The sequence below is a fragment of the Cyprinodon tularosa genome, unplaced genomic scaffold, assembly GCF_016077235.1.
Source record: "Cyprinodon tularosa strain WSP-4 unplaced genomic scaffold, ASM1607723v1 ctg21, whole genome shotgun sequence".
In the NCBI taxonomy this organism is placed as follows: domain Eukaryota; kingdom Metazoa; phylum Chordata; class Actinopteri; order Cyprinodontiformes; family Cyprinodontidae; genus Cyprinodon; species Cyprinodon tularosa.
In genome coordinates, this window is record NW_024038778.1 from 2,457,501 (window position 1) to 2,480,892 (window position 23,392).

The following is a 23,392-nucleotide window of genomic DNA, read 5'->3' on the forward strand; positions in this document are numbered from 1 at the left end:
TCTATCTATCTATCTATCTATCTATCTATCTATCTATCTATCTATCTATCTATCTATCTATCTATCATCTATCTATTTATCTATCTATCTATCTATCTATCTATCTATCTATCTATCTATCTATCTATCTATCTATCTATCTATCTATATATCATATACACTATATTGCCAAAAGTATTTGCTCACCCATCCAAATTATTGGAATCAGGTGTTCCAATCACTTCCATGGCCACAGGTGTATAAATTCAAGCACCTAGGCATGCAGACTGTTTTTACAAACATTTGTGAAAGAATGGGTCGCTCTCAGGAGCTCAGTGAATTCCAGCGTGGAACTGTGATAGGATGCCACCTGTGCAACAAATCCAGTCGTGAAATTTCCTCGCTCCTAAATATTCCACAGTCAACTGTCAGCTGTATTATAAGAAAATGGAAGTGTTTGGGAACGACAGCAACTCAGCCACGAAGTGGTAGGCCACGTAAACTGACGGAGCGGGGTCAGCGGATGCTGACGCGCATAGTGCGAAGAGGTCGCCAACTTTCTGCAGAGTCAATCACTACAGACCTCCAAACTTCATGTGGCCTTCAGATTAGCTCAAGAACAGTGCGCAGAGAGCTTCATGGAATGGGTTTCCATGGTCGAGCAGCTGCATCCAAGCCATACATCACCAAGTGCAATGCAAAGCGTCGGATGCGGTGGTGTAAAGCACGCCGCCACTGGACTCTAGAGCAGTGGAGACGCGTTCTCTGGAGTGACGAATCGCGCTTCTCCATCTGGCAATCTGATGGACGGGTCTGGGTTTGGCGGTTGCCAGGAGAACGGTACTTGTCTGACTGCATTGTGCCAAGTGTAAAGTTTGGTGGAGGGGGGATTATGGTGTGAGGTTGTTTTTCAGGAGCTGGGCTTGGCCCCTTAGTTCCAGTGAAAGGAACTCTGAATGCTTCAGCATACCAAGACATTTTGGACAATTCCATGCTCCCAACTTTGTGGGAACAGTTTGGAGCTGGCCCCTTCCTCTTCCAACATGACTGTGCACCAGTGCACAAAGCAAGGTCCATAAAGACATGGATGACAGAGTCTGGTGTGGATGAACTTGACTGGCCTGCACAGAGTCCTGACCTCAACCCGATAGAACACCTTTGGGATGAATTAGAGCGGAGACTGAGAGCCAGGCCTTCTCGTCCAACATCAGTGTGCGACCTCACAAATGCGCTTCTGGAAGAATGGTCAAAAATTCCCATAAACACACTCCTAAACCTTGTGGACAGCCTTCCCAGAAGAGTTGAAGCTGTTCTAGCTGCAAAGGGTGGACCGACGTCATATTGAACCCTATGGATTAGGAACGGGATGTCACTTAAGCTCATATGTGAGTCAAGGCAGGTGAGCAAATACTTTTGGCAATATAGTGTATATATATATATATATATATATATATATATATATATATATATATATCATATATATATCTATATATATATATATATATATATCATCTATCTATCTATCTATCTATATATATAAATATGTCTATCTATCTATCTATCTATCTATCTGTCTGTCTATCTATCTATCTATCTATCATCTATCTATCTATCTATCATCTATCTATCTATCTATATATCTATCTATCAATCATCTATCTATCTATCTATCTAATTAAATTAATTCATTTGAATTAAAGATAGTTTGAGAACTTCTCTCTAACAGTTAAAATAAAAATAAAAGTCACAATTTAAAGGTGAAGAATGGGAGAAGAAATGATACCTATGAGCCACATTGCTGGTTTATCACAAGCAATAGGGGACTGTTTCTTCTTTTTTTTTTAACATAATATCCACATGTTGATTCCTGCACAGCGTGCCGAGCGTTTGGATGCAGTGAGAAGGCATGTGAAAAGTAGGATTTCTCTCCACAAACACCAAGAGCAGAGAGAGCCAGTGGTTACATCCAACTCTCTCATCAGTCCCTCCTCGTTTATTCTCAACAAGGCAAGCATCCCTGACTCACAACAGTATCAGGGTAAGTCTGACTTAATGTGACCTAATATTTCTCTCTCATTGTACCTACTTGTAATTTCACCAGAATCACAGCTGAAACTGTATACATGATTTTTTGAGTAATTATCTGATGCTTTAGCAGATGCAGTAGATTCTGATGCATCCAGGAGGAAACCGGTGATACGATTCTCGCTCCCTGGAGACTCTGCATACCCACAAACCCCAGATCCCAGCAATGACATCACTAGAAGCCACAGACCCAGCCCAGCCTTGCGGCTGCGGTCAAAACGTAGCCGCTTACGCTGGGAAAGGAGGAGTGCTGACGCTCTCGACAGCAGACAGGAGCAACCTGAAGGGATTGAAAACGCAACAATTAAAGAAAAGGAAGAAAATGTTGTCAATGAAAGTGAAGAGCAGTTTTCCGAGTCGCCTTCTTTGCTACTCACACATTGGAGCACACAAGAAAACACTGAATCTGGAGACAAAATGGTAAAGGAGAACCAAAGACCCCAGGATGACCGGGGAGAGGAGACTGATCAGGATGTTCATCTGAAATTTGGTAAACCTGCTTTAACCACAGATGAAGGGCAAGATGTTAGAGAAAACAGTTTGATGGATAGTGAGTTAAGAGAAGATGGTATTAGGCTAAGCAAGGAGAGTGATCCAGTAGGATGTGAAGAGGAGAAACAAGAAAACACTAAACAAAATGCTGCCCAGGTGACAGGAATTGAAAAACAGGAGGAGATTGTTGAAAACAAAGTAGAAAAGAATCAAACCACAGCCAGTGAAAAAGCTGCCAGCCTCCTAGACTCCTGCACGTTAGTTGAAGGACTACTTTTCCCTGTGGAGTACTACATTCGAACCACAAGGCGTATGGCGCTTTCCCAGAGCCAGCCCGATGTGCAGGCGGTCATCCAGTCTCGGCTCAGTGCAGGGCGCCACCGCAGGAGTCGAGGCCGCAGCAGGGGAACCCACAGGGACTCCCAGCAACGCGACCGAAACACTCAGACGGATTCATCCTCTTCGACAACTCCGTCCACGTCTCTAGAGCCTCTTAAGCCATCTACTGCTAATCCCTGTGAAGACTGTAGCCAGAGCTCCATTGACACTTCCAGCTCTGACATTCCAGAAGGTCCCTTTCCACCTCCAGTCCCCAGCCTCCGTCCACCCAGAGGAAGAAGGAAAGGTAGAGGCAGGGGGAGGTCTCTGAGACCACCCGTATGTAAACAAACCCCCATTACCGCTATACCTTCTACTCAGTCTATCCATCAGGCTGATGAGACACATGCCTCTGCAACACCATTACCAGAAGATCAAGAGACATCTGGACCCCAGCAGTCCTTCACCCACAGCTTTCCAGCCCAACCTGCTGTAGATAGTGGAGCTCCAACCAATAATGCTGCTAACGCTCAGGAGAAAGTCTATCCCATCTTCCTGAAGTGCAGCAGCAGCAGAAGCCAACAGATGAACACAGGTAAACCTTGGATTCACACATTACAGTGACTGTTCTATAGGCTGGTGCGTTTTTACAGAGATTAAATCAATATAACCTACTGGTTCTTTCAGTCTTATTGAACTTTCTAGATGTTGTTTTTTTAAACAACTTTTTTTTTGCAGTGCATGGCAAAAATATTCACACCCCTTTAATTGTTGTGCATTTTTAAACATTACAGCCAAAAGCTACAACTTATTTGGTTGGGATTTTAAAATACGAGCACTAAGTATTGCTTCACTGTACAGAATTACATTTATTTATGTATTTATTTATTCGTTCATTCATTTATTTATTAATTTATTACCAATAAAATTCAGACAAATGTGGCATAGTTTCACACGATACTGCCTGTTTTTAAAGTTAACAGAACTTCCTTGATGATGCACTTCCATCTATCCCACGGCCCTTTGGGTTACATCTAAAATAGAGAGAGATCTGAAGTTATATTTAGGTCTGGACTTTGACTAGGCCTTTTTAGGATGAATATTTCAACTGGCAGATTTGTAGAATGTAAAGCTAACAGTTTTCCTGTTAATACCTGAGCTCACATCTGCACAGCTTTGCAAAACAACTACACCAAAAAGTAATCACTCTTTGCTGTCCACTTTGTATTTTAAGAATTAGTTAGTTTTTTTTCTAGAAATTAAGCAAAAAAAATGCAGGAAGCTATTTAAAAGAAAGCTGTATTTTGTAAATGTTGAGACACGTCTTTGATGCATTCAGGGTGTGAGAACGCAAGAGAAAGCAAAACATCCTGAGAATAAAATAAAAGTGCAACAAATTTACTCTGTTTTTTTCCATATTTCACTTCTAAACTGGATTTGGAAATGTTGGCAGCCCTTTGAACATCTCACATGGGACCAGTAGGTCTGCTAAATCCTAGAATGGGTTTGTTTTTAAATGACAGTAACACCCTCTGTTGGCGAAGCGACTTAACATATCTCTTGTTTGTTTATGACATTATTGAATGCTCATTACAAAAAGATATAAAAAATAATCATATTTTTTGTTATATTGAAGAGAAACCTCAAACTAAATGGTAGTATTAAGGAACAAAGCTTCTCTAGTGTTGCGCAGTGTCAAAAAGATTTCAATCCAATCATGAATACCTAAAATCTTTAAATATAAGCTGCTGCTAATGTTTTTTTTTTTTTTGTTTTGCAATTGCTTAATATCATAAACCTTTTTTATTTGTATCCTGCAGGCACATCAGACTGGGCGTCTCTTCTCCTGCCCCCCGTCTCTTCGTTGCCTCAAACACCCCCGCCTTCTCTTCCCTCTCTGATCCGCAGTTTGAAGAACTTAGACATCCTGCAAGATTTCCACCTCCCTGATGACCAGTTTGCCTCCCTGAAGCTGCACAAGCTCCGTCAGGTTGCCATGGAATCAGGCCCCGAACAGTTCTCCACCCCATCGCACAACACACGGCGACGCTCTAACTGCCTCTACAGCGCCATCTGTCCACCGACGCCCTGTCGCCTCCCGCTCAGTCTCACGCCTCTGATCTCAAACTGGCCCTGTCCGAATGAGAGCGAGCAGACAGAATGCAAGCTCACTGATAATTTGAGTAATACGAGCGTAACTGAAGAACTATGTGATCCAGATATTTCAGGAACTAATATGAAGCTTGATGTAGACAAACTTAAAGATTCAAGCAAAGCCGTTTTAGAGGTGCAAGGCATCACTGGAAGCTGTGAGCTGGAAGAACGTGACACTGGGACTCAGAGCTGCACATCCTCTAGCCGTACTGCTAATTCTATAAACTGCGTTGAACTGGAAGCTCATCAGGATGTGGTGGGAAGTAGCGTGTGCGAAGAAAATGCTCACTCAGATGAGTCAAAAGTGGAGCAGCCTGCTGGAAAGCATATTCGTTTACATGATCCCATAATGACAGATCCTCAGGTTGAAGATTGCTCTGTCACTGAGCAACGGTCCTTTTGTTTCAGTGAAAGTAAAACAGCAGAGGAGGCTCCTACAACCTTTACAGATTCCCCAGTATGCTCTAAGGCTACAGCAAAGCTTCCTGTAAATGGCTTATATGAAGAACCTAAAACAAACTTTTCCAAAGACACAAAGATGAATAATACAGACTCTCAATTTGTGTTTAAGTCTCCTCTGGAGTCAATGGTATCCTCCTTTACACCCCCTTACATCCCCTCATCCACTCCAGCATCCATCCCAGTCCTGCCCTCCTTGGGAATCACCCCTAATCCCGCCCAGCTAACTTCCTCGCCCTCTGCTCCCGCTCTTCACCCGCCTCCACCTCACAGCCCTTCCACTCAGGATCTGTCTCCTCCTGATCTCTCTCCTATCTCGTTCATCACCTCCCTCCCTCCCAGTGTTCCTTCTCCAGCTTTAAGCGATCAGGATAAGAGAGGAGAACCCGCCGCCTGTCCAATTGCATCCAGGATCCAGCTCCAGAGCTCAGCTGTGGAGAAGGGAATGACTAAAGAGGAAACTGCAGATAAATGGCTGCTGAGGTGCACACACACACTGGAGGTAGAAACTTGTTTTTCCTCAGTTCTTGTATTGTGAGCAGCAGTTACCTTCACTGTGTTTATTACCTCTTCAGTTTCCTTTCCTGGGGTAAACAATCTGCCTTACTTTCTGCCTTTCAGGCACCGGCTGGCGGCTCTCTGGTGGATGCGTGCTGTGTTTCAGGTCAAGGAGGTGCTTTGTCTGTTGCAGCCGCAGGAAAATGGGCGGTATGCCTGTGGAGCCAAACCTCAGAGTCTGACTGGAGCCTCAGACACACCTGGACCTTTAGTGAGGTGACTGAATACCTCCACAGAGGAGCTTTTTTTTAGTTATGTTCATTTGTCTGTCTATTAGCAGGATTACTTTAAAAGTTGTGAACAAATTTTAATTACCACATTTTTAACAGAGGTGCACTGCATGCCAAGGAACAGTATGATGCATTTTGGTGATGATCCAGACCATAAACCAGATACAGGATTTATTTATATTTATTTGTTGGAACGAGCAGTTCTCCCCTAAACCAGAGGGTAGCAGCAGTGACTATTGACAGCTTTTGCATCAGACTCAAAAGTCAGAAAGTGTAATACTGAAGAGAAAAACACCAGAAAAGGGAGCCATGCATTTGAAGTCTCGATCTACAGATCAAAGAAAGCAGAGTGAATGAAGAAGGTTAGAGCAGAACTGACACCAGAGGCTGCAGAGACCCGCCGATCCTCTGTCAGGAAATCATTTACCAGATTTGCGCCTCATGCTAAGGAACAATCATTTAAATTTGGTAATTATCCAGAATATGTCACAATTTGGGGCAAAGTTTGCTGCTTGATGGAGATTTGCACTCTCAGAGTGCTTTTCTAGATCTATTAGGTTTTATGTTGGCCTGGCTGAATAGGGGAGGTCTTCTGTTCCACTGTAAAGGGGTTGAGGTTGCGGTGATAGCGGGAAGGGATCAACTCAATTGCTGCATTGTAGGTTTTTGAAAGCGGAAATCTGAGTCCACCCCCTCTGTTTAAGGTTGGTTTTTCTCTCTTACTACAGATGGCTTCCTTCACGCCCCTCCCAAACCACCTTTTTTTTTTTTTTTTCTCCATAATGTCAACATTCTGGTCCTGAAAAGAATGTCCTTTCTCCATAAAGTTTAGATGTACCGTAGAGTCTTGTCCAGAGGAGGTCGCTCTTCTGTGTTGGGCCATGCGTCTGTGGAGAGCTGTTTGAGATGTTGTCCTTCCACTTTGTCAATGCACTTGTGGAGGGTGCAAGTGATTTTTTTGCCTGTAACATTTCTCTTCTAATCACCCTTTTGGTGATTTTTTTTTTTTACCTAGAAAATGAACTTTGAGATTTCATTAGCTGAAAGTTTTAACCCTGAACGCAAGGCTTTTATCTTGTTTCCATCAAATTTGAAACTGCATCGTATTGCCAAAATGAAGAAATATACCATGATATAGGTTTAGTTTGTATCGTCCAGCTGTAATTCTAAGTTACAGAGACACTCTTGTATTTTGGTTTTTGCAGCCTTCTGCTGCAATCCTTTAATAGTTTACTTGTCAAGACTTTTCTTTGCGATGTGGCCTAATACTTGAATATAGGTTGTCTTGAGAAACCCAGACCAGATGTTTGTAGGACCAGTAAAGATCGGGCTCTGGCACCAAGATTGTCCTGATACATTATGTTAAAATCATGATTAGCATTTTTCTTTTAAGTATGCAGTGCATTACCAGCTAATTAATTAATTAGCATAATACAATTAATCTGTGGACTGATAACTTCTAACTTTAAAGCTACAGTGTGTAATAATTACAGGGATATAGAGTCAGAAATGTAATATATTATATATAATTATGTTATTTATCATCATCTACGAGCTCAGCCTCTTGACCTTAATATTTGCGTTGCCTTAGAATTCGTTATTTATAATTACATAGGAGCGGGTCTCACAGCCATGGAGGCAGACATCTTTGCGCTACGGCAGCGCAGAGCCAACAAACTAGCGATTGCAAGATCGCCAAAATGTCACAACGATGTATAAAAAATAACGGGTATATTTATTATCTTAAGTCTACATGAAATCTATACCCTACACAGACTAATGAAATACTATCTGTAAAATTATCTATGTAAACAAACCTCATTACTTGAGAAGGTAGGTGATGCGGACGTCGTGGAAGACATTTTGTCCCGTAACGCTCGCCGTACTGTTGGGGGGGAGATGTTCATGTTGCTGCAGTCTGACCGCTAGATGTCGCTAAAAGTTACACACTGTAGCTTTAAACAAATTAAACTCATTTTTATAGTACAGTGCAGCTCTTCACTTACAGGAACTACAGAAGACACAGAGAGTAAGGAATGTTTATTGATTCATTTTCTTTTTTTTTTTGCAGCCTGTGATAAACATATTTCCCGTCCCAGACTCTGAAGGCCTGATGTTCGTATCTTTGGGTCAGCTGGAGATAAGAGAGCTGAGGTAAAAATATTTTACGTCCCTTCGTGGTGTGGCAGAATTGCTTATACTCTGGCTGCATTAAAAAGTCTTTGTGTAAATTGTAATGATTTGGTGTGTCGACCCCTACATAAGGGAGAAAAGACTTGAACTCTGTCAGGGAAGTTTTTTTAAAAACAATGAAGCTGCTAAGTTTGATGAACCTCTGTACATGATGGCACATAACTGCTTTAATCAGATCTAGATTTCTCACATTTAAAAATCTTTAAATCATCCGGGTTATACAAGCATAGATTTAGTTCCTTCTTTAATTTGTTGGATGCTTTATTGCTCATTCTTTTCATGCCCTTCATGTCAAGCCAAGCTCATGAATAAATGAACTCAGTAATAATGCTGAACTGTCTCTTGTGTGTGCGGTTTGTTTTCCAGAATGCTGTCCTGTTTCAGCCTCCGGCAGATGCTAATATGCGAGGGCATCATCCATGCAGTGGTTGGCTTGTTCAACTCCAGAGTGGTTACCTCCTCCGATTCCACTGTAGGCTCCACCCTGCAGGTGTTTACGCTGTCAGACAGCAGCAGGTAAGGCGGACTGTCTCCCATCTCTTGCTGATACACTGATATTAGATTCTAATTTAGTGTGTCTTTCAGCAGACTGAGTTCTCAGCCTCTTGTGTCTCCTGGTGTCTGTGTGAGCGCTCTCGCTCCAGTAGAGGGACTTCCTGATGCTCTCATTGGTACAGATGAGGGAGGACACCTTTTTATCTGGTGAGTGATGGTGGGAGGGAGCACTACTGATTAGATCAAAAACCCACCCATTGTTTTTACCTCCCTTTGTTGGTAAATTGAGGAATTGTATTTTTAAATTCAATAGTGTGTATTACTTTAAAGAACGGTTACTAGGGAAAAAATATGCACAAGCCTCAAAACTCTTCATAACTCTATAACCACAATGGTCAGTGTAGTTTGTTTTGGGGTTTGATGGATCAATAGTTCATTACATCATCCTGATTTGAAAAGGTGGAGTTCAAACACAGACTGGGATCTGATCAGTATTTCCTCAGACTGGAAATAAAATAGGAAAAATATTCAGATTTTTAGGCTTATTTCCATGAATTCTATCTTCTAACTGTTGTATCCTGTCATACCTCCTTTCTCCTACTTTCCTTCGCTTAAGGTTGTATACTTCAGTCCTTTTTCCTCCCTCCCATTAACTGTTTTCTTCCCTTTCTTCCATCTCAGTCTGCCTTTTCTTTTTAGTTAATTTACTTAATGACTTGCATGTGTCCTTCTCCCTACCTCATCCATGCTTTGTTCTCTCCTTTGTTACCCTCCTTCCTTTTTTTCATATCCTACATCCATTCCTATTGTTGCTCCTTCCTTTCTTATGGTCTACCTGTTTTCCACCCTCATGCCCCTTCTTTTTGCCATCCCTCTTCCATTTTTACCTTTGTGTCACCCTTTCCGTTCATGCTGGTGTCTTTGCTTCATTTATCCTTTCTTCTTCCCTTGTGTCCTTTCTTCCTTCCTTCTTTCCAGTTTCTCTTCTTCCCTGTTTCCGTTTCCAAAGCCTAGATCTGCAGTAAACTTAGTGTGACCCACTGAAAATATGTGATACTGTTAAAGGACTAAAGACTGGAAAGGTGAGTCTGGAAAAGTTTTGGGACTTAAATATGCTTAGGAACTTTCCCCGGGGGTGGCAGCCTAGTGGTTAGGGCATAGAGATTGGAACCCTGAGGTTCTGAGTTGGAGCCCCACTCCAACAGACTGGGTCTCTGAGCAAGATCCTTAACCCCACACTGCTCAACGGCGCCCCACAATGGCAGCCCACTGCTCCCCAAGGGGAGGGCTTAGATGCAGAGGTAAATTTCTCCAATGTGAGATCAATAAAGTTCTGTTATATAATTATTAAACTGATCCGCTGAACAATGGAGGCATTAATAAGAGACACGTCCAGGTGGCCCAAGATGAGGCTGGTGGAGCTACAGAGCTCCACAGCTCAGGTGAAGGAAGCTGTTGACAGGACAGCTTTAATTAAAATGTTCGCCCTTCTAGGACAGCAATATGTGATTCGTATAACAAACATTGACCTTTGCATCATTCTGAGCACTGTAGTCCTACGGTGGCTGCATCATGCTGTGGGGAGATTTTATTCAGCAGGGAGAAAGACATTGCTTAGTTTGTGGAAAGACAGATAACTTCAGAGGCTGGGAGTCTTTCAGTTTCATAATGGATTAAAGGAAAAACAGTGATAATTTTTTTATTTCTGTCATTTTATTTAAGGAATTTAAAAACTGGCCAGCTGCTGAGCAGAGTGCTGCTAGAACACAGTTTATCCAACACAGCCTGCCTCAGAGGTTACTCCCACTGTGTAAGTAACCCCATGATATGACTGTCACCTCAAGTGTGAATGATTATCTTTATGTATTTTTCTTTTAATCGTCGCGCAGGGATTGTTGCTAGTTCTGCTGCAGCATCAGTTCCTGAGATCCCTGGATCTAGAAAATAAAGCAAAACGAGAGGAAAATGAGATTCTTTCAGAGGGGGAGCTGAAGCCAGCATTGTTCTCTTTAGTTGGCATCAATCCTCTGAGTGGAAAATCTGTCTTGGTTACTGCGGTGCGTCCTCCGAAGAGTTGGACCGGCAGGTAAGATGAAGAGAGATGGAGGACAGGTTTGTTTGGCACACATTAGTGATGCACACCTCCTCTTCCTTTGCCCAACAGGATCTGTGAAGTAGACGTTAACCGCTCCAGCATAGTGGGCCTGAGTCAGAGCGGTCGTGTCTGCGTGTGGGAGCTCGGAGACGGGGGAACCCCTCGGACGATGGAGGCTCCGGAGGATGAGGACTGGCAGCTAGCTCGATGGGGGGAAGAGGACTCGCTGGTGATCGGACATCAGAATGGAGACGTTTCCTTACATTCCTACAGCAGCGTCAAGCAGACTCATCACACTAAAAAAGACTAGAACCCCGCTGCTCTGAGAACATTGATCAGTTTAAGCTGAACTTAACATAAATCAGTCACCTTATCAACCAGCCTCCCTAACAGAAGGGCCTCCTCTTTGCCCAGGCTGCTGTAATTACAGATAACTGATGTCTTTTCATGCTGTAAATCCAGCAAAAGCAGCAAGAGGAAGATCTGGTTTTATCTCAGATGTGAACCACAGGAACTGTTTTTGACTGAAGATTTCAAATTCTTTCTGTACTGTTCAACTTTACTTTTATCACCACTGCTGTTTTAACTGTTCTTTGCTTATATGCATGAATATTGTTATATTTAAAGGAGAAAAAAAATTCTTATAGTTTGTATTAAAGTTTTCTATTAAAAATGCGCATATTTGACTTGTTTTCTTTTTCTTTGGACATTAACTGATTTTTATCAAAGCATATTAATGGGAAATAGATTGAAGAGGAAAAGTGATTATAATAAAAAAGACAACAGTAATAACCAGAGCCTTGAGAAAACAAGTGAAGTTAAGCCCATTTAGAGTGTGGGGTAGATCCACAAGGCATAGATTGTGGCTGAGGTTGGTGTTTCTAGATTACAACTTAAATTCCTTTAGTAAAGCTGTCTCTGTAACATCTGAAGCATTTTAGCTTTTGACAAAGGAAAAAGAAATCTCTTCATTAATCATAATTTCTCAAATCTTCTGTAACATTTTTAACCACTTATATAACTGATGATCTGTTTCATCCATAAATAAAGAGATTTTTTATTAGTTTGGTATAATAATGCTTCTCATTTTTATGCAGAATCAAGACTTAATTGCATAAACATTTCCACCCATCTACCTGTATTCTCTGAACTTTATTCTAAAGAACTTTGAGATAATTTCTAATAAATTGGAGCTATGTAAATAAAGCAGTTTATGAATTTGAAGAACTGAGTTTCTCTTTTAGTAACCAAATAAGTTCTGAATCCAATACCCATTTAGAATAGAAAATCCCTTCATTGTCCCACAATGGGGAAATTGTGATGTTACAGCAGCAGCAAAAGAGGTCACACAAATGTGGAACTTAAAGTTTATAAAAAGAGAATAATTGACAGGATTAAGAAAAAAAATAAAATGCTGTACTGTTCAGTGTTTCTACAATATAAATACTGTTCATCTGGAGAATAATTAACAGATGTAATGGACATGTTAAAATGAATTTATGAATGCCTTTTTAAACTCAAAAATGTTATTTTTTTTAGCTCTTTCCCATACACAAAAATGACTGAACCTGTGCTTTTCCAGGATGCACACAAACATTTGTGCTCAAGATCTACTCTCCTGTAACTTTTTGATGCACCAGAATCAAATGCGTGGCTCGTTGCCACATCTCTGCTGAGCTAAAATAGAGGATTGAGTCTTTAGATTCAGGTGTGTTAGAGAAGAGATGCATCTAAAAGTTACAAGATGGGAGCTCTTGAGGACTGGACTTTAGCACCCCTGATCTAAATGATGCTAAACCTTTTTTTTTTTTTTTTTGGACATTCAGATCCATGAACATGAAGAGGTACAGAAACCAAGTAAAGTTGAAGCTTCAGCATTCTGGCGATTTGAGATTTCCAGGATGAATGTAACCATCTACCAAAAAGAATTCCATGTCTTTTTTCTGCCATCAAAATTGATGGAGATACCAATATAATTTCTCAGAAAGCCTTGGTAGTGTTCTCTCAGATGAGCACACCTCAGTCCAGCATATCTATTGCTAATACAAATGAGCCAGACATATTTGCATTTATCCCTTTAGTTTTGTATGAAAAATAAGACTTTAAACTACCTCGAAGGGCTTTTATCCCTTTATTCATGTACAAAAAAAACAAGTTGAGGTCAGATTGCCCTACGCTTCAAAAGAACACCAAAAAGGAATTAGGTTTTTATGTACAATGCTTAATGGATAATACCCATTGAGATAGTTTAAAGTCTATTTTTCATACAACGGTACAAATCTGCAATTTCCCTCTGGGATTATTAAAGTATGTCTGATTCTAAACGGGTATCAACTGGTTATGCTGGTCTGACAGGGTATGCTCATCTGACAGAACAGCAGCCGAGTAGCTTTACCAAAAGCTGGAGGATAATGACAATAATGGTATCCAAAGCTAAACCTTAGTAACACTTCGTTCCTGCAATATTTCATGCAAACCTGACAAGGATCAGTTGATTTATGCAACTAAAGCAAAAAATAAAAAATGACAATTTCAAAGGAATCTTTATTTAAACAGAGGTACACCATTTTTACAAAAAGGGAAGCATCCTCAACAGTATGTACAATTGTACAAATGCACATCTCATCGGAAAGTCCCAAGTTAAAAAAATATATAAGAACAGGAAGAATGTACATGTTCAACATGGTCTAATTCTACACACAGAAAACCGACTTAGAAACAGAAAAGAGGTTGGAGAGGCCTACTTTAATCCACATGGACACCATAGGCTCAGTCTGAAATTCTTCCCACCTCTGAACTTCAAACAACAGACCATAGTGCACAAACAAAGTAGAAAAAGTATTTTCAAGATTATCCGTAGCTGTTTGCAATACAGCAGCCATGTGTAAAGGAAAGCTTAATTAAAGTCACGGTAAGAATGAAAGTTTCTATTAACAGCAGAAACATTTAAAAACATGAGCAGGAAGTGACATTTTGACACATGAAAGGCATTTTCATTATATAGGGCATTTAAGGGTGAGATAAGTTGCACTGCCTGCCCCAATAAAAGATCATTCAAAGGTTTGAGTCAGTGTCAAATGGTGAAGAACCCTGGAAAAGATGTTTACTGTGCAGCAGAGGACTTGTTTTCCAGCAGTTTCTCCACCATGAGCCTGGCGTAGCGCAGGCGGCTAGCCAGTTCCTTGCCGCAGCCAAATTCCTCCAGCAGCGACAGCTTGTAGGTGCGGAAGCCCTGCTTCTCGTCGATGTAGGTCACAGCCCCCATCAGCGGGCACAGGATGAGCTTGGTGTGGTCCTGTAAAAATCAGAGGCGTTAGTCATGAAGCGTTGCAAAGCTGAGAACAGACGAAAGAGGAGGAACGTGAAGCGGGTCAAGTCTAACCTGGAAGAAGTTGATCTGAACCAGTCCGTTGGTGAGGTGCAGGACGATGGCGCTCTTTGTTCTAAACCACAGCGAAAGGTACGGCAGCCGCGCAAGCTCGTCCCCTTCCTGCCGTGCTACGTTGGCACCGGCTTTCAGCAGGTGCTCGCTCATGTAGTTACGGAAGTACTTCAGCAGCGTAATCTAGAAGAGAGTAGACAAATTTATTGAGCATTACAGAGAAAAATAAAATCAGGTTTGTTAAAGGCACAGAGAACAGTTTATATATAACAACCAGATTGAATCAAACTTAGAACTATAAACTATTAGCCCCATTTACACTACCTTTTGAAACCATGCCGACAGTGTAGCCGAGACAACTGTTGAGTGTAAATGGCACGCAAAATGAACCAGACATGAATGAACCGCGCAAACATGGTTGCCTGACGCTCCACAAACAAAAAATATCACCATAATAAAACGTCCCGAACACTGCCATTTTAATTTGCTTAATTCCCTCCTTCAATCTTAGAGAGCAGTAGTACCGTAGATAGTCAGTAGGAGGCGATGAACCGTCATAGTTTGATGAGATCTATAGTTTAAACCACATGTGTCAAACTCAAGGCCCGCGGGCCACATGTGGCCCGCTACGTGATTTTATGTGGCCCTCTCCCCCCCACCACAGTTTTACAGGGCTATTGATTGACTTAAAATAGGTTTTGAGCACAAATTGACCACAAACTACATCTCCCATAATGCCTTCTGATTGTTACCAGCCACCATTAGGGCTTCTCGCCACTAGAGTGCAGCAGAGTCACCTCAAGCTGATTATTAATTTTCCCAGAGAATAAAACTGAAACATCGACAAGCTAACATCAAAATGTCTAAGAAGAGAAAAATCGATTTACAAGGAAGACTGTTTCATGAACGATGGGAAAACGAATACCTCTTTGTACTACAAGGTGAAAAACCAGTATGTCTTTTGTGTTCTGGGGCAGTGTCCGTTGTGAAAGAATACAATATACGTCGGCATTTTGAAACAAAACACGGAGCTAAGTACGCGAAATTTAGCCTTCAAGAAAAACAAAATTGCAGCAGATTTAAAAGGCAGATTGCAAATGCAGCAGAAATTGTTTACAAAAGCCACAGCCAAAAATGATGCAGCGGTGAAAGCAAGCTTTATTGTAGCTGAAGAAATCGCCCGAGCTTCAAAATCTTTTTCGGAGGGTGCATTTTTGAAGCAGTGTATGCTAAAGGTGTGTGAGCAGGTGTGTCCCGAAAAAGTACAGACTTTCCAAAATGTCAGTTTGTCAAGAAATACCATCGCGGAACGAGTTAAGGACATTGCCGGAAATATAGCGACACAGCTGGCCGAAGAAATGGGCAGCTGTCTAGCTTTTTCATTAGCTGTGGATGAAAGTACAGACAACGTGGATACGGCGCATTTGTCCATTTTTATTAGAGGGGTGATGCCAGACCTGTCTGTAACCGAGGAGCTCCTGGATATAGTGGCGCTGCATGGAACCACAACCGGCCGGGACATTTTTGATGCTGTGGAGAAGTCTGTCGGTAAAAATAAATTGCCGTGGGAAAGGTTGGTGGGACTAACTACAGACGGTGCACCTGCGATGTGTGGAGGAAAAACAGGCTTGGTTGGACTAATGAAGGAAAAAATGCAAAAAAGCAACAATCAGACGCCGCTGATCACGTATCATTGCCTTATCCATCAGGAAGCGCTGTGTGGAAAGGTTCTGGAGCTGGATAATGTGATGACCACTGTCACGAAAACAGTCAACTTTATTCGGGCGCGCGGCCTGAATCACCGCCAGTTTCAGATGTTCTTGCAGGAGGTGGGTTCAGAGCATGAAGATATGCCATACCATACAGAAGTAAGGTGGCTGAGTAGGAGCAAAGTCCTTAAACGATTTTTTGAACTTCGAGAAGAAATCGATCTTTTCATGAAAAACAAAGGAAAACCCTTGTCTGAACTGTCCGATCCGAAATGGCTGTGTGAATTTGCTATTTTATGTGACGTCACCGAGCATCTTGCTCAGCTAAATCAGAAACTACAAGGACGTAAACAAGTCATCACACAGATGTCCGACATGATCACAGCTTTCCAGCGCAAACTCGATCTATGGAAGTACCAGGTGGAACAAAACAATCTCGTCCACTTTCCTGCATGTCAGATCATCTCAGCCTCATTTCCCGGTGCTTTTTCACGTGCTCGGTTAACTACCAAACTAACTCTGTTAACAAACGAGTTTGATCGGCGCTTTTATGACTTTAAATCGCAACACTCTAGTTTTGACATCTTTGCCAATCCTTTCACCGCCGATGTCTGCAGTGCGCCCCACCGCCTTCAGATGGAGTTAATTGAGCTTCAAAGCGACAGTGGCCTGAGAGCGAAGTTCCGTGATGTTTCAATCGAGGACTTTTACCCTCTACTTCCCCCTGATTTGATGCCACAGCTTCGACTCCATGCAGCTCATGTTTTGTCCATGTTTGGAAGCACCTATCAGTGTGAACAGATGTTTTCAATAATGAATTTAAACAAGACCAAGCATAGATCACGCATTACTGACGAAAACCTACACGCCGTTTTGCGGATTGCCACAGCACAAGAACTAAAACCAGACATCGACGAACTGACAAGGGGAAAACGGTGCCAGACATCCGGCCAGAAAACATTGGTAAGCACAAACAAACTGAATTAAAATAGAATTAATGTAAAACCAAAGTTCAGTATACTGGAATATGAATATAGTTTATTGATTTTGCTTGTGTTTTGTTTTGTGTTTATTTACAGAACACAACTTGTGAATGAGGATGTGTGTGAGTAGGTGACAGAGTGAAAAGGGATCAGCTTTGTGTTCAAGGACAGGCAACATCGCCTAATTGTTTTGTTCTTATGTGAAATACATGTTCGTTGTGTAAAAAATAACAAACGTTTTGTGAATGAAGTTGAGAGTTTACAGCAAAACTTGTTTTTATTCTTTGTCTGCTTATCTTTAAACACTGATTTAAGTAATGTAATTTTTCAACTGAGCAGCAATTTTACATCCATGCAAACTCAAATGTAATATTTAAAACTTGAATACATAAAATCAGTTACTTAACAATATGAGGCGTTGTTTAATTTATTTTTAACAATGTATTTCCATACATTTATGCTAGGGTTGACCAATTTTCCAGACCTATCACTCTGCAACTTTAGATGCGTTCCTTCTCTAACTAACACACCTGGATCTTTGACTCATTCATAGGCCTCTACAGAACTGAGTTGCTGCTACTGAGGGAAGTCAACCTTTTGTCTGGGGTATGTTTTAGCAGGGACGAATCTATAAGTTGCAGTCTGTTGCAGTCTGGAGGACGGTATAAATATTTCCTGATATATACCGTCAATGTGGCCCGTTGAGGGTGGCCAATATGCTGAAGTGGCCCTTGGTGAAATTGAGTTTGACACCCCTGGTTTAAACGCATTAAATATGAAACTTGAAAACAAGAGACCAACAAGGCAAGAATTACAAGTGGATGGATATCCATCATTAGCTCAATAGATGGTGGGGTAAAAAAAAAAAAAAAAAAAAAAAGTTCCTTCCAGAATAACTACTCACCTTCTTGTTCAGCGTAGGGGGGAAGGAGCGCACACTCATGTAGGACTCTGCTGCTGTCTTATCAATATACTGCAGACTGTCTCCATCCGCGTACATAATAAGACGAGTGTAATCATTGAACAGAACACCCACACTGTTATCACACAGCTGGTAGCCTAAAAATCAGACATTCAAAGTTCTTGGTGAGAATCTGAATTATTGTTAATCCTTCAATTAATTCATAAAACCTTGATGTGACAAATAAAAGTTAAATGTAAAATATAGCCTTTTATCTCTTAGATGGGAAGAGAAATAAAGCTTGCCTGCAACGAACCCTTGTTTTTGCTAATGATTATTTTTTTGAGCAGATAACAAAGGGTGCCTTAAAGAAGATTTTTGCAGGGATTAACCCAAGCAAAGCTAAAGCTATGCCTGTTGAAGAGTTCTAGATGGAGCATATTCACTGACGAGAAGCTTTACATACTTCATTGCAAAAAGAACAAAACAAACATCACAACATTTTGCATTAACAGTTTAGTTTTCACACATATCTTAACCTGGATAGTAATGATCCTATTCCCCACTTTGAGGCCATCTCCAGGACACTTTACAGGTCTATTAAAAGTAGATATCTGAACCACCAGTTCACAAAATATATATTTTTACTCATTTTCTTTTTAAACGCCTAACTGTTTGGCATCACAGTCTGAATACCTACCAAGTCCATATTTGTCCGAGTAATCAACCCATTTGCTGATCCAGAAAATGGGAATGCATGCAGGATCCTCTGCTTCGTCTGGAAACAAAACAAAAATCAAATCATTGAATACAAAGCTCACAGACTTTATTTTTTAAACTTGATTCAGTGATCCAATAAGAACTGCAGAGTGGACCGACCTTGCCTGACCACTGCCTTGTCCAGTGGCTTGGAGGCCATGATGCTGTTGAGCTGCTGCAGCATGTCTTTCAGGTGGTTTTCTGATGGTTGGCATTGTGCTCTACACAGAGAAAACATGTCACAATGGCTTCTAATTTCCACAGTACGTTATAAATGAAGAGCAAAACCCTAATCCTAGATTTTCGACTTACTCTGGCACAGGCTCATCTTTTAGCTCCATTTTCTCAGTCCCATCTGCAAACAATAAAAAGGAAAACCCATTAATTTCCTACAGCCAGAGAAACCTAGAAATAAAAATTCATTTTGGATCGATGGCCCGCCAGGGGCCAAGCAGGGGAAGACTAGTTACCCTTGTTATTCAAAGCAGTGAGGGGACGGCGCTGGCTGAGCTCTGCAGCGGTGGAAGGTGCAATAGAGAAGCGCGGGGCCACTGTGAGGCACGTGGTTGGCAGGCGCATCGGGACGTAGCCTGACGTGAAGAACTCGTCCTGTTCCAGCTGAGAGATAGTTGGCCTCTGAGCAGGATCGGCGTGCAGCATCCTCTTGATCAGAGACGCTGCAGCTGGGTTGATATGCTGTAAACGGATCATTTTGTTTACACACGTGGTCAAAAACTGCAATTCGTCATTCTCTGTATATGGAGACTACTCAATGCACAGTTCAATGATCTTACCCAGGGGATGACGTAGTGGTTTTTCTTAATGCGGCTGTATGTTTCCTTCAGACAGGAGGTCTCAAACGGGGGCTTACCCACCAGTAAAGTGTACCTGACAGAGCAGTTATACATTATTGCACTGGATCAGGAGCTGTTGCCACATGTAGCCGTGTTCCCATACTTACAGTATGCAGCCGAGTGACCAGACATCCACTTCGTAACTGTGGCCTTTCTTACAGAGAACCTCAGGGGCGATGTAGTTAGGTGTTCCACACAGCGTCTTCTTCCGTTCACCATCAAACTCTATTTTAGTGGCCAAACCAAAGTCCCCTGGAAAATAAAGATGGTGTTTTTGTCACAATATAAAATAACACACTTATGGACAGCTGCGTGCTACAAGTCCCTGCATTGGCATTTATTCCTCAAAACAAGAGTGCAACGATGTGCAGCACCTAAATTACAGACCTCCAGAAAAAAAAACAATAGAAAATAAATCTATGAATGCTACACAATAAATCTGACAGCTGGTATTATAGTGGAAAATACATTTTTTTTTTTGACAGATTTTGAATCATTTTAAATCTTAAGAGGTTAACTGTCCTGGTTTGAGGAAGAGCTTGACTCCATTGAGCCAGATGTTGCTTTGGGCAGTCGAACTAACAGAATAAAGAAATAAATACAAAGACAATCCTTTAAATGTATATAGCTGTCTGACAGTGTACTGTGAAGCTCTGCAGGTGCATACATGGTGGAAAATAAAGTTTGGCCTTATAGCTAGTGTGTTAGACTACTGATTTATTCCTGCAATGGTATTGGGGGAAACATCTAGACCTAAAATGGTTACAGACTAATGTTTTTTTTATTAAATGAATAAGCTGCCTTTTTTTAGTTAAACATACATGACATCCATGTAGTTCTGATATATGTACTAAATATTTTGCTGTATTCAGAAAAAAAAAATATCTGAAGCAGTAGATACATTATAAAGCCAACTCATTTGACTTCAGAGGTATGCACCAGTGAAAGTTTTAAGTGTATTCTGTGTATTGATTAAATAACAGTAAATGACAAGTTACGGGATTGAATAATTCACCATATATTGTTCTACATATTAACTCTATTTAAAGGGTCACCTGGATATCAGACTAAACCAAATAAACTTTCTGATGTCTGCAAGCTTTCAGCAAATATACCCATAACCCTACAGCAGCATAGAGGCATCGTTCCCACAGTCACACATCATCTCTGTGGATATTCTGTAATAATATTGGAACTTTATTGACCTCACATTGGAGAAATTTACCACTTCATTTAACCCATCCCCCTTGGTGAGCAGTGGGCTGCCATCGTGCGGCGCACAGGGAGCAATCAGGGGTTAAGGGTCCTGCTCAGGGACCCGGAGAGGCAGTGAGGCTCAAACTAACCTAACCACTAGGAGCTGCTCCCTCAATCAATCAGTCCACTAAGAACACACACCTGCATCTACAAATAGTTGGGAATCTGCTTCAATGTGTGTGGAGTAGCTCTGAAGAGCGCAATAAACATTCCATACCTATCTTGACCTCCATGTCATCATTGAGGAAGATGTTTCCCAGCTTCAGGTCTCTGTGGATGACTCTGTTGTTGTGCAGGTAGTGGACTCCCTTCAGCAGCTGGGTCATGTAATACCGGGCCTCTGGTTCTGTCACAGCCTTCCTGCGTTTGTGCAGCTCCAACAAAGACTGAAAAAGCAGGACTTTTATGAGCACAAACTATTCTACTGGATTCTCTCTGTGAAAATAAACATGGTTTAGGATAATCTAAAACTATTTTCAAACTTAATTGTATTTCTTCATAGTTTTTAAAAGGTATAAGATCAGTTTATTTTAACTCTTACCCTTCTTCTGCAGATTTCCAGAACCACAAATACAAAGTCGTCGTCCTCGAAGAAGCCCTGGAAGCCCACGATGTTCGGATGGTTGAGGCTCTTGTGAATGGCGATCTCAGACGTCATCTTCTCCCTCTGGTGCTGCTTCAAAATCAGAGCTTTGGGCACCACTTTCCCGGCGAACACCTGCTTTGTCTTCACGTCGGTAATTTCGTAGCATTTGGCGAAGCCCCCCTTCCCGAGAAATCTTCCTCTCGTGTATTTCTTCGAAGTGCGGGGGTCAACCAGGATATCTGGGATCTCTTTCAGAGGCGCCGACTTCGGATCGTTATGCGCAGATGATGGCGCTGGCTTCGCTACACCACCACTCATTTTGGATTGAGGCTTTTCGGTGATTTTAAAGGAATACTAAACGACCGAAGCAGTTCGCTATTCGATTAAAGTGAACCCAAACTCGACGTTTAGCCTGGGATGCTAGCTTCCTTCCACTTGCATTTGTATTTAAATCAAAACTAACACCCCTCTTTGCTCACGCACTCATTAATACTACACTAAACCTTTAAAAAAAGACGCATAAAAAGGCTGAATATTTAAAAAAAAACATCAACTAGTTGGGCAGACGTGTCCTACGGTACTTACTCGTTCAGCCTGCCCTGCCTTATGACAACTGTTTTCGGTACAAATTTAAAACGCTGCCCTTGTCGTTATCGCGTCTTCTGATTGGCCGAGTCGATTTGAATTCTATGGGTTTGCACCAATGCATCATGGGATAGCGATGCAAAAATAGCCTATCGCTGAACGAGAAAGCCATCCCGGCGTTGTGATTGGATGATCGAAAACCGATGGTTGCTCATCTCTTCCTGAAGAAAGGGATTATGGGAATTGAAGTGCAAAGTAGAATTAAGCACCGTGTAGCCGAAATCATAGTTTAAATCTCAAAGTGTTTTTAATGATTTATTAAACATTATTCGAGTGATTGTATTTTGAATAGGCCACCTACTATTTGCAACAAAAAAAGACTATTAAATCCATTTTATAGAAAATCGAAATTGGAAAACGAAAGTATAAGTTTGAAGAAATGTTTAAACAGTAAATGTCGCTGTGGTGTTTGTTATTTGGAGTTTTAAAAAGCTCTTGTTTGTGGAGGACATTAGTTTGAACACATGCTCTCATTTTAACCTATTTAGGTCCACACTGTATTTGAGGAATATTTCAGAAATATGAAGCCATGTTGCTGAGATTCTAGTCCAGATGCCCCAAAGATAGGAGATAGAGTGTTAAACTCTCATTTCAAAATCTGATCTATAATAACTCTTATCTTTAGATCAAATACAAGCATTATTAGACTAAAATTTATTGAAATTATACAAGGAACATAAACTGACACTGATCAACTTAAGTAGCATACCTAGGTACGAAATAGTTTATTTACAAATACATTAAAAAACAAAATTGTAACATGAGCAATGTGTAAATATAGGTAGCTAGTGTTAACAGAGTAAACCATTACCATAATGTGCATAAAAATATTAAAACGGAAATATTACATAGTGGTTTATTTCTCTTGGTTTTGCACATATTTCAATACATGTTGTCTTCATACAACCTTAAGGTTACTTTATCTAGGAGAGGAAAATGGGATTTGAGACTGATAACAAAGAGATGCCTCAGCTGCAAGTAAGAAGAAAAAACAATAATACTTTTACATGGTTGTGCTCATGATAAACTACTAAGAATAACTATTTATGTTTATATTCTGATACGTCACACATATGTTCACAGACAGAAACTGTAAAGTACACTCAGTGAGGTTTAACTAATATAATGCCAGCCAATGGACCTGCAAATTCATTCATTTGATATACCGTGTTTTATTGTAAGTTTAGGGTTACTGAGATAAGTCTATTTTGTGTGTCTCAGCCAGTTTGATATACATAACAGCTCTTACCCTGTATAT

At 41.1% G+C, this 23,392-nt stretch overlaps 2 protein-coding genes across 3 annotated transcripts in view; one reads left to right on the top strand and one right to left on the bottom strand.

Moving 5' to 3' along the window:
* The window catches only part of palb2 (partner and localizer of BRCA2), a 16,077-nt gene extending 4,340 nt beyond the window's left edge, over positions 1–11,737 (top strand). Inside the window, exons 3-12 of one of the 2 annotated variants that reach the window (XM_038285334.1) lie at positions 1,855–2,017; positions 2,138–3,469; positions 4,695–5,989; positions 6,109–6,261; positions 8,347–8,429; positions 8,835–8,984; positions 9,054–9,170; positions 10,686–10,773; positions 10,853–11,049; positions 11,128–11,737. In XM_038285334.1, coding sequence (XP_038141262.1) covers positions 1,855–2,017; positions 2,138–3,469; positions 4,695–5,989; positions 6,109–6,261; positions 8,347–8,429; positions 8,835–8,984; positions 9,054–9,170; positions 10,686–10,773; positions 10,853–11,049; positions 11,128–11,368 — 3,819 coding nt within the window. In that variant the 3' untranslated portion in view covers positions 11,369–11,737. The remainder of the gene's footprint in view (positions 1–1,854; positions 2,018–2,137; positions 3,470–4,694; positions 5,990–6,108; positions 6,262–8,346; positions 8,430–8,834; positions 8,985–9,053; positions 9,171–10,685; positions 10,774–10,852; positions 11,050–11,127) is intronic. The other variant, XM_038285335.1, reaches the window with a different exon arrangement.
* A 1,845-nt stretch (positions 11,738–13,582) lies between these two features.
* Positions 13,583–22,112, bottom strand: plk1 (polo-like kinase 1 (Drosophila)). Its single transcript, XM_038285329.1, has 11 exons — positions 21,445–22,112; positions 21,121–21,289; positions 19,754–19,898; positions 19,587–19,680; positions 19,263–19,488; positions 19,105–19,147; positions 18,913–19,013; positions 18,734–18,811; positions 18,037–18,191; positions 14,441–14,623; positions 13,583–14,353 (listed from the first exon to the last, which is right to left on the bottom strand). The coding sequence occupies exons 1-11, from the start codon at positions 21,805–21,807 to the stop codon at positions 14,162–14,164; spliced, it is 1,749 nt and encodes a 582-aa protein (XP_038141257.1). The 5' UTR covers positions 21,808–22,112; the 3' UTR covers positions 13,583–14,161.
* Between the last annotated feature and the right edge of the window lie 1,280 nt (positions 22,113–23,392).